General features: G+C 40.6%; 1 protein-coding gene and 1 long non-coding RNA gene across 6 annotated transcripts; one reads left to right on the top strand and one right to left on the bottom strand.

The window, feature by feature from the left end:
• The first annotated feature begins 116 nt into the window (after positions 1–116).
• Positions 117–6,901, top strand: LOC117261338 (uncharacterized). 4 transcript variants are annotated; one of them, XR_013491845.1, is made up of 7 exons: positions 117–299; positions 1,099–1,148; positions 1,735–1,860; positions 1,945–2,083; positions 2,348–2,520; positions 2,693–5,507; positions 5,719–6,901. It is a non-coding gene; the product is annotated as an uncharacterized LOC117261338 (long non-coding RNA). The 4 variants fall into 4 exon arrangements; XR_013491846.1 differs by lacking the exon at positions 1,099–1,148; XR_004502024.2 differs by having other exon boundaries at positions 1,099–1,860.
• Positions 6,902–6,954: 53 nt separating this feature from the next.
• On the bottom strand, positions 6,955–13,892 carry LOC117260601 (uncharacterized). 2 transcript variants are annotated; one of them, XM_078169569.1, is made up of 9 exons: positions 13,706–13,892; positions 12,645–12,826; positions 12,117–12,200; positions 11,473–11,819; positions 10,774–11,025; positions 8,582–8,835; positions 8,151–8,410; positions 7,545–8,047; positions 6,955–7,434 (listed from the first exon to the last, which is right to left on the bottom strand). In XM_078169569.1, exons 6-8 carry the CDS (start codon positions 8,784–8,786, stop codon positions 7,793–7,795), a joined length of 720 nt encoding a protein of 239 aa, XP_078025695.1. In that variant the 5' UTR covers positions 8,787–8,835; positions 10,774–11,025; positions 11,473–11,819; positions 12,117–12,200; positions 12,645–12,826; positions 13,706–13,892; the 3' UTR covers positions 6,955–7,434; positions 7,545–7,792. The 2 variants fall into 2 exon arrangements, with proteins under 2 accessions (XP_078025695.1, XP_078025696.1); XM_078169570.1 differs by lacking the exons at positions 12,117–12,200; positions 12,645–12,826; positions 13,706–13,892 and having other exon boundaries at positions 8,151–8,835; positions 11,473–12,107.
• Positions 13,893–14,392: the final 500 nt, after the last annotated feature.

Genomic DNA, 14,392 nt, shown 5'->3' with positions numbered 1-14,392 from the left:
CCATACTGCCTAGTAAGATTTCAGATGTAGTTGCTTATTGTCACCAGCAGGGTGCGCATTCATCCCACACAAATGCTGGCAGCGCCGCCAGTTTCCTTGTTTTTTTTATACGCCGATGCAAACCAGAGCACTACAGGACAGACGAGTGAGCTTGATAAGGTTGATAACTGCCTGTAAAGTTGTTGAAACTATATTTTTTGTTCGAGTTATCAGTTCGGAGGACTTCCGTGTAAGGAAGAGAAGGTTTTCTTGCCAAACCTGACCGTGTGGATATTGATTTTTATCGAGCGAAAACTCCAGTGAGTAAATGCTAGTAACGATCAACTTAGCGTAGCATGCTAGCGATGCCTACCACGGCTAATTACCTGCTTATTTTCTTGAATATGTCTCTACTACGTATAGTTATGCTTCTGTGATAGTGTTTAAAAACCAACCGGAGACTGATAAACATTAGTCTTGGACCCGCTTGGACCAAGACGTTCATTGCATTGCATGAACGTCTTGAAAACGAACCCCGTTTTTCGTGTGGGGGTTCCCGGTCTAGACCGATTCACGTCTCCATAAACGTTCAAATCAAACATGTAATGTACTCACCGCATAGGCACAGATGTTAGGAAGGTGTACGGGGGTTGCCGTGTGTTTGTATACCCGTTATTGTTCAATAAACATGCATTTTATCGCGGATGTCTGAAATTTTCTTCACCACTACTTCTTCTTGCAATGAATGAGTGCACCGGCTTTCTACTGTGCCACAGCGCCCCCATAGCGGTTGGGAGGTGTATTGCACATTGGTAGTAAGAGGCACATGCGCTCCTACATCAGGTTCAGGTAACGTCCTTTTTAATTGACCAATTATGGGTGAGGTCGATTTGAGGTCAAAACGTCACAGAGAGATGAGAACAGAAAAAAAGCCGCAAAGGGGGAAAAAACATGTATGTAGTTGGAGTTGAGTGGATGTTTAGTAGTTTTTCCTATTTGATATGGCTGTTTCGCTCGAGGACGCATTTGCGTCTCTCCCCATTCCCCTTAAGGAAGAACAGAAACAAATCTTCCAACATTTAATTGATGGAAGACATGTTTTTGGCGTCCTGCCTACAGGGTATGGAAAAAGTGTTTGCTTCGGATACTATGGAGCAATAATGGATAAAGTAAGTCATTTAATTACTTATTTATTACTTATTGCCTTTGTTGAGTGGCTGATATTAAGTTGTGTTGTTCTAATAATAATAATAAGAATAATAATAACAATAATAATAATACACTAGAGTGCTTTTCCATCAAGAAGAAGCTCAAAGAAACAGGATAGAGGGAGAATGGGGGCAAACCTCGTCACAAAATGAATAATTTTAATTTGCTAATGTGTAGCATCCTCCTTGGTGATGCTAAGGCCAGCAGCTAGTATACACTACAGCTTATCATGTCATTCTTTTTGATACTAGGAAAACTATGACTCACTGAACATGCATTTAGAAAACTGTAAGGAATAGCAGATTTTTTTTTCAATACTACTAGTGTAATTGTGCTGCTTTTATTTATTAGTGTGTTATTGTGTATGCTGCTCTTAACTTGTGTGTTTTTTATACTCTGATTTTTATTTATTGTCTATAACTGTTTTGTGTTTATCTGCTGGATACCTGAATTTTCCCACGGGTATGAATAAAGTATCTATCTATTTATCTATCTATCTATCTATCACCAAAAGTAGTAATTGTCTCTGAAAAATCAACTTTTTAGCTTCATCCTGAGGAAAAGCACATTGTGCTTGTCATCAGTCCTCTCAAGGCCCTGATGAAGGACCAGGTGAGCCGCAGATTAAAAGTGCTGCAGTCACCAGAGACATGTCTGCAGAAGACAAACAGTGTGAGTAATAACACCATGATTATTAAGCATCTAAAGGCTTTTTTTATTGAAAGAAACTTAACCTGTGTATCTTATGCATTTAAGCTATTCTGGACAGCAACATGAACCTTGTGTTTATGTCCCCTGAGGCTGCAGCGGACACCTTATGGTTTGGCTGGGTGAGGCAGAATAAAGAAAAGATCTGCCTCTTGGCAATCAATGAGGCTCACTGCCTTACAAGCTGGTAAGATAAATTGATAGTTAACTCACTGCCGCAATCTTAATCTATTGACTTTCAGTGTAAACATCATTGGAGATCAGAATAGAATATATTTTGTATTATGTATGATGAAAACATTATATGCTCACATCAGAGATGTTCTAGAGTGAATGACGCTTATATATAGGTTAGGTCTGTCCATGAGAGTGTAATAGCAAACTGATTTTCTATGTAGAAATTTCAATAACAAATATAATGTACACTTAATTATTAAATTTTCAAAATCAGGGGAAAAAGCTTTCGGGGGGAGACTACCTAAGGATCCCCAGTCTGAGGATATATATCACAGCGCTAGTCCTGCTACTGACGGCGACAGTGACCCAGGACATGGTCACTGAGATTCTAAACCTCCTCCGCCTGGAACCACCCCAAGTGACAATGGTCATCTACCTTCCCGACAGGTATGAAATAGGATTCTACCTTATGTCCATTAACTGCTACTGCTTTGTAGATGTATTGGAAAACCTTAAGTAATATAGTTGTAAAAACATACAATTGTGTAATGGATTATTTTACTAATTGAAAATAGTTCAAAAACATTATTTTCAATTAATGTACATTGTATCTAAACAGGCCCAACATTTTCCTGGATGTCCAAAGGACGAAAGATGAGGACATCACTAGGGTTGGGTACCGAAACTCAGTACTTTTTGTACTTGGTACCGATTCACGTTGGTACTACCGAGTACCAATTCACTTAAAATGAAACAGTGCCAAATTTCGGTACCTGAGGTGGAGGCGGAGCGAGAGCGCATGACTCGCACCTCAGACTCAGCAACAATGGCGACAAAAACAATGTGCAGACAAAAGTTAACGTGCAGCACTGTTCCTAAATATTCTCAATAAAATGTTGGAACTGAGAAGTTTAGACTATGGGCCCCCAAGGACGCATAGTGCATCCAAATTCAAATTCACCCGTTCTTCTCTGTGGATTTTCTCCACGACCGTGCATCCAAGCGAGAAGCCACGCATATCACGTGAAACAGCAGAATTGTAGCTTTTCGACAAGGCCAAGCACTTGTCGGTGATCCAATGTTTTCACAGTGAAAAATTACAATAAAATGATGTACAACTTTGCACACACATTACTCTTGGATGGATTACTCGCGAACGCAGGCTCGCACAGAAATGCCACGCACATCACATGAAAGCGCAGGACCACACACATCATTGTACTGTCATCCCATCACGCTCTAAATACAGATCAGTTGTCTACAAAATAAAAACTTGACGAATTTCTTTACAATCCATTATACAGATCTTGTTATCAGTCACTTCATATAGTGAGGAATATCGTATCTTACCACGTCTTAGGCTTGCCTGTGTTTCTCCCTGTCTATCCACATTTGTAGTCCGGCTTTCAAGATGCAAGTATCTCCATATTGTCCAGTTGACACTCCATCAAACTTTGTATGACAAGACCAGCCACTTCACCTTTGCGCACCCAAACAACTGCAGCCTAATGCATGCTGACAGGGCCGTAGTCACCATATACATTGAGGGGGACACGTGCCCCCCCACCAATGCCCAAAATGTCTCCCCAATATATAACTGAAACTGAAAAACAAATATTATCTTGGAGGACATCATTGCACTTGGTTGACTATTCTTCTGTTATCTTAGATGTAAATATTGCATGTTTCTTTCAGATAATGAGTGAATGAGTCAATGGAATTTCTTGCAATAATGAAAAAATACTGGCAATCATGTCCGCCTGGCACAAACCACCCCTGCGTTCCAATACCCATACTACCATACTATTTAGTATGCCAGAAAAAGAATTAGTATGTCCCAATACATAGTATGTCAGATGCAGTATGCCTAAAGTACCAGGATGTTCTACTACATCCGGTCACATTTCGCAGTATGCATGTCAGCATGCTTCTTTGGCCATTCTGACCCACAATCCTTTGCACAGCGGAAGTTACGTCACACTGACTGAGCTGCGTGTACAACCAACACCCACACTTCCTTTCATACATGGTTTATTTAATTTGAGATACTAAGACACTACATATTAGGACTGCAATGATCTGATTATATACTGTCACATATCATACAGTTTTGCAAGAACACGGTTACAACATTCAACTTTACTGTGATTATAGTATAATCAATGTTAGGGTTCAACTATGACTACAATATAGAAGATTCTACCAGTACAGGCAGTGGTGTAAGTGTGGTATAAATAATGAATGCATATGACTAAATATGAATACACTATGGGCCAGGTATGAGCAGTATAGACTAGTAAATATATGAATAGTAAAAGTCAAACACATATTAAGTAATGTAGTAAGAATGTGCAGGTATGTTACACTACAAATAAAAGTAATGTGAATGTAAGGCTGCTTCACGTGCAGACAAAATATAGTGCCAGCAGCTGCATAGCTGTAAATATATTTAACAACAAACATCTGCCAGCAACAGAGAGCTGTGTGTGAAGGGGTTAATATGCCTACTGGTGACTAGTTCAATAGACAGGTCACTAATAATAGGCTTGGGACTGTTTATTAGAAACAACAACATACATGACGACATAACAGCAACAGAGCTCTCCGGCACCTCCGACAGTATGCACGACTCTGGCGAGCTCGACGAGAGGAGATTTGCTGCATCTCTGAAGTACAACAACATAAAATATTCAAATGTGGCGCTACGGACGGCGGCGGAAGTAAGCAAGAGGGTCGGAGTTCAGGGAGCGATGTGATGGCGGATGTAGTGTGTCCCAATAGTATGCATACTGCATGCATACTGCATACTACACTACATACTTTTTAAGGGCAGCTGCAGTACATACTAAAAGTATATAGTAGAAGTATGCGATTTGGAACGCAGGGCACATGTTTTGGACAACTGTGAAGTGACAGAATGTCCCGGCATCATGGTTCTTATATTACCAGATTCTCCAGAGTACAGAGTCTCCCCTCTTCATATATGGTATTATGTCTTTTTCCAACTTGCTATGGTGAGATACATGTAATAATGTAAGAATTTAGGCACACAGATTTGTTTTTTTTCATTGATATAAAAATTAATATAAAATACAGGCACATAGGACATGAAATGATGGCAAATCTGGTTAGCCCAGATTGTCCTGAAAAAAACAAGATATAGCATGTGTATGTAGCCTTTATAATGACTGTGATATGAGCTTAAAAGTAAAGGCAGTAAAAATACCTCAAAAAAAGGCCTAGGGCCCATAGGGTTAAAAAGTACCGAAATAAGGTACCGCTTGGTACCAGTACCGAATTCCAGATACCGGTACCGGTACTGTATCAGTTTAATTATGAACGGTACCCAACCCTAGACATCACAAAGGCAGCAGAATGGCTGGTACCTCACCTGCGCCAGGGGAAAATGCAGGGAAGGTCATTGTGTACTGCAGGTTGGTAAAAATCTTAATATGAATTCTTTTTATAAGGTTCTCTTAGAAAAAAAAATAATAAGTGAATACATTTCAGAATACTGCAAATTGTCTTCAGTGATACTAATGGACCGTTAAGGAATATGTTTTTTTTTTTTTTTGGTAAACCCACCTACTTTCCTAAGATACATACAAGTAATTACAATGTTAACATAAACATTTTATTTTTAAGGACCATCAGTGATGTGACCAATGTCTACAGTAACATCATGGCAAAGTTGGGGAATGCTGCCTGGGTGTCAGATGAACACAGTCCACACCAGGATAGTGGAAATGTTCCACAGCCACCTGGACTCCAACAGCCAGAAAAGGACACTGGATGCATTTGTTGAAATGGAAACAAATGTGCGCTGTGTAGTTGCCACAGTGGCCTTCGGGCTTGGAGTGCAGGTGCCAGATGTTAGATACATCCTCCACTGGGGACCGGCCTCAGACATTCTTTCGTACTGACAAGAGGTTGGACGATGCGCTAGGGATGGTGGTGGGGGAACCGCCGTAACCTACCTTTACTTGAGGTTGATAAATAAGTCATTTATCAACAGCAAAAACATTGAAATGCTACAGAAAATTGAAACGGGCACTTGTATTCGGAGGTCAGTGTTTGAGTTTCTGCACCTGAAGGGAATGAGCCAAGACTACAGCAGGACTTGTGAGCATCAAGATTGCTGCTCAATTTGCAACACCAGACTGCAGAACTAGAGGTAGACTGATGCATCGGCCGGCCGATATTTATCGGGCCGATATGTTTTTTTTTTTAGGGCTGTCAAGATTAATCGAGTTCATCGCAATTAATTTTTTTAAAAGTTAACTTGTTCATTTACTTTAATTGCGACCTATTTTGTCCCTCTATTTTGTGTTTCCTGTGTAATTCACATGGCGGTGAAATAACACCCTGTTCTGTTTGTAATAAGCTTGGTGCAAATCTCCCTATTTTTGTAGCAGCACAAGAGAGTGATCTGCTCTTTGTATGAACATTGTCTTATTGCAGTGGTTCTCAAACTTTTCCGGTCATGCCCCTCCGGTCAAGCGCTATATTTCTGTATTCCTGAATGCTTATGGACAGAATTAGAATATGCAAAACACTTTGAAGTTGTCTACTACCTCTTTAGTTTTAAGACCACATTGTTGTGTCATTTTATGTTGAAGCTGTATTATAAGTAGACATGTTAATTGGGTCTACATTGCATTTTGCAACCAAAAACAAATACTATGCTGCTTTTTGCTAGTGTGTGCAATACTATTTTAATTTAATATTTTATTAATGTTTACATGTTAATAGTGTTCAATTGATTAATAAATTAAATTAATAAATTTAATAATATAATAATAATAATAAATGTTCCTTTTTTTGGTTACATTGTGACTTGTGTATTATTTTTGTTAAGAGACAATAATAACACCGTGTAGCTTTGTTTGGTTGCCTTTACTGACCAGCCTGCATGTTTCATTTTACACTAACACATGGCGCACATCGCAGTGAAACCTTATAGGCACAGTAACCAGTCTGCGTACATTTTCTAGTCCTGTACAGGTTGAATACCACAGAAGGTGTCCCACTTATCCATGTCCTGGGCCAACTGCTGCATCTTCTTTCCCATTTTCTTTGGGTTTCTGATGTTGGTGTTGTACTTAAAGTTGTTCAGGCCACGGTGGTATCTCCCAGGGACACAGGTGAACAGTCTGTCAGATCGTTATTCTTTTACAAATCGCCCGACATCCTCCCTCTGTCTCTTTTTGAGACTGCTTCGTCTTGACCATGTGTCCCCAAATGAGACGACTCCTACACTTGTAAGGATATTGTCGAGGTCCTTCCCAAACGCTCCTCCCATCTCCGCACACCTTTTGGCTTCATTGTCTGTCTATTTGCCATTGGATCTCTTCATCATTTCTGAAACAACATGCAGTATGTACTTCTTTAAAGCAACTCTTAAAACAGTGCAATATTCAAGCTCTTATCTTAAATCATGTGAATTTTTGCAAGTAAGACAATTATCCTACGTTTGAAATTGTTGTTGAGGAACTTGTTGACAAGGTCAAGGCCGACGTTTCCCCCTGGTGTCCCCGTCAGGTTGGCAACTCTATTCCAGATCATGTCATTCCTTAGACCTTGAGAAAGGTAGCCTTCTACTCCTTACATTTTCAGAACTAATTAAAAATCCAAAATCTAATATAAAAGTACTATAAACCTTTTTCAACTGTAATACATACAATAATTTGTATAAAACAAAATAAACACTAGCACATAGTTACAATGTGTAATTTATTTTACTGGTTAGCATGTTGTGGGCTATGATAAAGTATTTGGGATGGCTCCTGCTCCAGAACTGGATAAGATCCATCTTCCAACTCTCCAGCATTGCTGGCCCATCACCTTCCCGCACCGCATCCTTCCTTGCGAGGTGATTAAGTCCCTCCCACATTAAGGCCTTTGTTAAGGACAAAATCCTCTCCCTTCCGACCTGAGTCCACCACTTTGCAGCCTTCGCAGCAGTACCAGATGTCTGAGGTAGAAAAATTATATCATACACTGTAAAGTTCATTCGCACAGTTAGACAGTTACATGTTAATTCAGAACATCAATTGTATGACAATTAGAAAGCATACCCTGTGCATCAGGTCGGTCAGATGGCATGAGGCATGCCATGTGGTACCACTCATGCTTGGTACAGGTGTCAGCAAGCTGGCACTGAACCATTTCTCCCTCTTGTCTTTCCTGGCACCAGCAATAAATATAGCTACTGTCCTCCTCACACTGCTCGCTACAGAACCAGTCTCCCTCTGGAGCTTGGGAAAGGCCTGCACAAGAGAGATGGAGCCAGCACTGCAGCTAGAGCTGCTGCACTGCACCATGCTCTCTTGCTTGTCTATAAATACACATGAAAAGTATGAACATTATTAATTTGGTGTTTTATCAAAAAAAAAACAAAAAAAAAAAAAAACCCTGACATACAAAATGATTTTTATACACAGACCGGCTTTAAATTAATCTTTTTTTTTTTTTTTGGTTTTGATAGAATTTTCAAAAAATGTAATACCATCTTTGCATATACAGTACAGGAATATATCTTCTTCAAAAGACTCCCCTGGACTTCCTGCACAAGCTGCAACCAGGTCGATCTGCTCCTGTTCAGGAGGCATCCAAGCAAAGTCCACGATGACGTTTGCTAGGCTTCTCAGCCAGGTCAGCTGGTCCTCCTTGGCTTCTGGAAAGTCTGCAGGAACGTCATCAACGGTGGACATCCTGGCAAGTCGTTGTGGCCAGCAGAGTAATGTAGGCTGTGGTAGCAAACTATGTATATAGAAACAGATAAGTCATTTTTCAGATGAGCGATGGTGCCTCTTGCAAAATCACTCTCGTGGATGTACAATAGATCCATTGTGTCCTATGTACAGTACAGGCCAAAAGTTTGGACACACCTTCTCATTCAATGCGTTTTCTTTATTTTCATGACTATTTACATTGTAGATTCTCACTGAAGGCATCAAAACTATGAATGAACACGTGGAGTTATGTACTTAACAAAAAAAGGTGAAATAACTGAAAACATGTTTTATATTCTAGTTTCTTCAAAATAGCCACCCTTTGCTCTGATTACTGCTTTGCACACTCTTGGCATTCTCTCCATGAGCTTCAAGAGGTAGTCACCTGAAATGGTTTCCACTTCACAGGTGTGCCTTATCAGGGTTAATTAGTGGAATTTCTTGCTTTATCAATGGGGTTGGGACCATCAGTTGTGTTGTGCAGAAGTCAGGTTAATACACAGCCGACAGCCCTATTGGACAACTGTTAAAATTCATATTATGGCAAGAACCAATCAGCTAACTAAAGAAAAACCAGTGGCCATCATTACTTTAAGAAATGAAGGTCAGTCAGTCCGGAAAATTGCAAAAACTTTAAATGTGTCCCCAAGTGGAGTCGCAAAAACCATCAAGCGCTACAACCAAACTGGCACACATGAGGACCGACCCAGGAAAGGAAGACCAAGAGTCACCTCTGCTTCTGAGGATAAGTTCATCCGAGTCACCAGCCTCAGAAATCCCAAGTTAACAGCAGCTCAGATCAGAGACCAGATGAATGCCACACAGAGTTCTAGCAGCAGACCCATCTCTAGAACAACTGTTAAGAGGAGACCGCGCAAATCAGGCCTTCATGGTCAAATAGCTGCTAGGAAACCACTGCTAAGGAGAGGCAACAAGCAGAAGAGATTTGTTTGGGCCAAGAAACACAAGGAATGGACATTAGACCAGTGGAAATCTGTGCTTTGGTCTGATGAGTCCAAATTTGAGATCTTTGGTTCCAACCGCCGTGTCTTTGTGAGACGCAGAAAAGGTGAACGGATGGATTCCACATGCCTGGTTCCCACTGTGAAGCATGGAGGAGGAGGTGTGATGGTGTGGGGGTGTTTTGCTGGTGACACTGTTGGGGATTTATTCAAAATTGAAGGCACACTGAACCAGCATGGCTACCACAGCATCCTGCAGTGACATGCCATCTCATCCGGTTTGCGTTTAGTTGGACGATCATTTATTTTTCAACAGGACAATGACCCCAAACACACCTCCAGGCTGTGTAAGGGCTATTTGACCAAGAAGGAGAGTGATGGAGTGCTGCGGCAGATGACCTGGCCTCCACAGTCACCGGACCTGAACCCAATCGAGATGGTTTGGGGTGAGCTGGACCGCAGAGTGAAGGCAAAGGGGCCAACAAGTGCTAAACACCTCTGGGAACTCCTTCAAGACTGTTGGAAAACCATTTCAGGTGACTACCTCTTGAAGCTCATTGAGAGAATGCCAAGAGTGTGCAAAGCAGTAATCAGAGCAAAGGGTGGCTATTTTGAAGAAACTAGAATATAAAACATGTTTTCAGTTATTTCACCTTTTTTTGTTAAGTACATAATTCCACATGTTCATTCATAGTTTTGATGCCTTCAGTGAGAATCTACAATGTAAATAGTCATGAAAATAAAGAAAATGCATTGAATGAGAAGGTGTGTCCAAACTTTTGGCCTGTACTGTACATAGAAGTAGAATGTTAGCAATCTACAGCTGTGGGCATTGAATGAGACATGTTGACCATGTTTTACACATTTAAGACATACATTTTTGGAATAGGACACTGACAATGTCCTTAATACGGTATACAACTGTGTAAAAAAAGAGTTTTAAAATTTATATTTGTTGACTAATCAATTGACTTAAGTTTAAAACTTGTAGAAACAAAATTAACCTGTAGCAAGATCATCTCACGGTGGAACTCCTGTGGAGTAGGTATGAGTCCCTCCAATCGGTCGGAAGGTGTCTCTCCGGTATTCCACGCACGGTGACAATGGATCATCCTCTCCACGCTCAGACCATCCCCACAGCAAAGGATGGGCAGCAGTTTGTTGTCCCTCACCGGTACAAACTGGTGGAGGAAAGTCAATATTTCTGTGACTCCAGAGTTGGAGCTGGGGTTGCAGGACAGCACACCCAGGTTAACCTATGTGACAGGGAGAGACATAAGTTAAATGAATCTACCGTTCCACAAACTACATTTTAAAATTAAAGTACATTTTTTCATATCTTACTACGTTGCTTCTGCTGTTCATTTCCTGTGTGTGCTGATGCTGAATATGGTGGGGGACCTGGCGCTGCATGACTGACAGAGTGGGAATGTTTTCCACCAAAATCCTCATCACTAACACCACCATGCGTTCGCGCATGAGGCTAAACTACCACAAAGTGTGTATCTAACGTTAGCTCCTCTGTAGGAGAGGTGGTGGGGCCCGTTGTCTCATAACGCGCCCATGCAAACGTCCCCTGACTAACCGTTAGAGCTAACGTTACTTTGGAGCTAGCATGAAATGCTTCCTATAACCTCAACATTTCAGCAGAGACCAAAAACAAAAAGCACAGAGAGGCACCAGGTGTTTATCAGGTAACTTACAGGGTGTCTCATCCTGTCCCGGGCGGGCTCCAACTGTCGGTCTTCCAGGTTGTTGAGGAAGGAGGACAGGATTTTGTGGGACATGTCCTCCTGCATGTCCCGCTCCGTCCCATCGTTCAACATACTCTCCTCTGCTAATGCCGCCACGTGATCATCGTGCCGGGTCACCGGTGAGTCGGTACCGGAGGCCTGGCTCATACTGGTCCTTTCACTGCTGCTCTCCATTGTGTCTTTCAGTGGTGGACAATTTAACGATGAAGTTGTTCTTCCTGTTGCATGTGAAGAGTGCCATCGATAGAGCCAATCCAGTTCTCTGTTCCACGAGTGCTTGGTGCTCACTTTTGTCTCTGAAATGCATGTAAAAGGGTATTAAGAGAAAAGTATTTCTACATTCTGACAACATTTATTTAGCATTATGTAGATAAAAGGTGGTGCTCACAATATAATTATTTAATGAAATTAAATAGATTTTTATAAGAATGTTCATTTTGAATTTGAAGTCAAATGAATGCCCTTTACACCTAAAGTTTTGAAATCCTACAACCATCAACATCAAGACGTCTTGCCTTTAGACAATATGTAAACACACACAAAGAATTTATCTACCATAACATAGAATAATTATTAATAGAAAAAAATCAAACTTGGTGAGCTTGCGAGGTCTGTCTAGTGGCTCTCTGGTTTTCGCTGGACGCTTCAGGATTCTTCTGCCTCTTACTCCGGTTCTCCTTGATAGAAATAGTTGAGATAACAATAATAAGACATTAGATTTCTATAGCATTTTAAATCTAAAACAGATCTCAAAGTGCTCAATGTTTTTTATAGACATGAAAGTGATAGATTAAGATAAGTGATTCAAAATAAAAGAAGATATAAAATATGATAATAAAACGTAAACTAAGATAGTTAACTTAGCCGAAAAGTAGGGTTTGGAGGGCTCATTTAGAAGTATCCACACTCTGTGTTGCCCTCAGACGGTCAGCGAAAGCTTTACATAAACAGGAAGTAGCTGAGCACAATGCCCATTCTCCCCTAATGTGGAGCATGGTATTGGGTGTATTGAGGAGGTTGAGGTTAATTTAAGATGGGGGTGACATATGAATACTTATTGTTTTTAAGGAAATAATATTATAACAAAGAATCACACAGTACAAATAATTAAATACACTTACCTGGGGATTTTTGTTTTTAATTGTCCTTTGGCTGGTGGGAATGTGGCTCTCAAAGATGCCATCAGGAGGGGTGCCTTGCTGTCAGCCTAGTCCAGAACACCATCCCATGTAAATGTGGAGATGTTGTGTGGGTCAACCTTTTTGTTAAAGGGCCCATCCACATCTTTGAACAGAGTTTTTCTCTGAATAAAATAAATATACAATATTAAACATACAAATACAAAGGTTCCATGAAATCTACATGAATAATAAGACATACGACTGACAAAACTTACACCTGCCGTAATGTCTTTACAGTAGGCAGCAATCATATGGTGCCTAACTGAGGACTCCAAGAAGGAGCAGAATGCCCTGTAATACATATGTCTGACCAGGTATTCTTTGGCCTTGGCCAATGGTCCACGTACTCTACGTTCTGTTGGAGATCCTGATGTTTTTGATGTACTTCTCCTCTTCCAATTTGGTGATGTGTGTGTTTGTGTGGGTGGGTGTGATAGCTAAAGCCACAGTATTTAGCAAAAAAAAAACAAACAAAAACCTAAAAATAGCAACTACAATAACAATAAATTAACTAAATAAACCACAAACAATGAAAACCAATCACTGCTGTGGCGCAGTAGAAAGCCGGTGCACTATTCATTGCAGGACGAAGAAGTGGTGAAGAAAATTTCAGACATCCGCGATAAAATGCATGTTTATTGAACAATAACGGATATACAAACACACGGCAACCCCCGTACACCTTCCTAACATCTGTGCCTATGCGGTGAGTACATTACATGTTTGATTTGAACGTTTATGGAGACGTGAATCGGTCTAGACCGGGAACCCCCACACGAAAAACGGGGTTCGTTTTCAAGACGTTCATGCAATGCAATGAACGTCTTGGTCCAAGCGGGTCCAACACTAATGTTTATCAGTCTCTGGTTGGTTTTTAAACACTATCACAGAAGCATAACTATACGTAGTAGAGACATATTCAAGAAAATAAGCAGGTAATTAGCCGTGGTAGGCATCGCTAGCATGCTACGCTAAGTTGATCGTTACTAGCATTTACTCACTGGAGTTTTCGCTCGATAAAAATCAATATCCACACGGTCAGGTTTGGCAAGAAAACCTTCTCTTCCTTACACGGAAGTCCTCCGAACTGATAACTCGAACAAAAAATATAGTTTCAACAACTTTACAGGCAGTTATCAACCTTATCAAGCTCACTCGTCTGTCCTGTAGTGCTCTGGTTTGCATCGGCGTATAAAAAAAACAAGGAAACTGGCGGCGCTGCCAGCATTTGTGTGGGATGAATGCGCACCCTGCTGGTGAAAATAAGCAACTACATCTGAAATCTTACTAGGCAGTATGGCTCTACACATTGTCAAGCTGTAAACATTGGGGATTACTCTGTGTGTGTGTAACTAATGGGCGTTACATGATGTTAGAATAAGTTTTCAATTTTCAGTTCAATTCAGTGACACAGAAATGTAACTTTCAACAAGTTTAATTAAACATTTTTTCAATATTTTTGATCATCACGCAAAACAAATGCTAATTATTTCAACAAACAGAGCTCAGAACATGAATATAACAATTGATTACATATAAATCTGTGAATGAATTCTCTCCCGGAGTTTACCTTTTGGCAGGGACAGTGATAGTTGCCTCGCAACCAAGATGGATCTACCGCAGCGCGATAAATTGATCAATTTATCATATGACCTCCTGTGGCCGAAATAGGTAGAAATGATCACATT

Source organism: Epinephelus lanceolatus, chromosome 7, assembly GCF_041903045.1.
Source record: "Epinephelus lanceolatus isolate andai-2023 chromosome 7, ASM4190304v1, whole genome shotgun sequence".
NCBI lineage: Eukaryota > Metazoa > Chordata > Actinopteri > Perciformes > Serranidae > Epinephelus > Epinephelus lanceolatus.
Note: the sequence above shows the minus strand (reverse complement) of the source record. Positions and strands in the feature narration are given on the sequence as shown.

Excerpts from the sequence above, each read along its gene's own strand:
- LOC117260601 (XM_078169569.1), bottom strand. The coding sequence starts at position 8,786 with ATGTCCACCGTTGATGACGTTCCTGCAGACTTTCCAGAAGCCAAGGAG. Across the intron at positions 8,411-8,581 it reads GTACTGTATATGCAAAGATG|ACAAGCAAGAGAGCATGGTG; the intron begins GTATTACATTTT and ends GTGTATTTATAG. Across the intron at positions 8,048-8,150 it reads TGACCGACCTGATGCACAGG|ACATCTGGTACTGCTGCGAA; the intron begins GTATGCTTTCTA and ends TTTCTACCTCAG.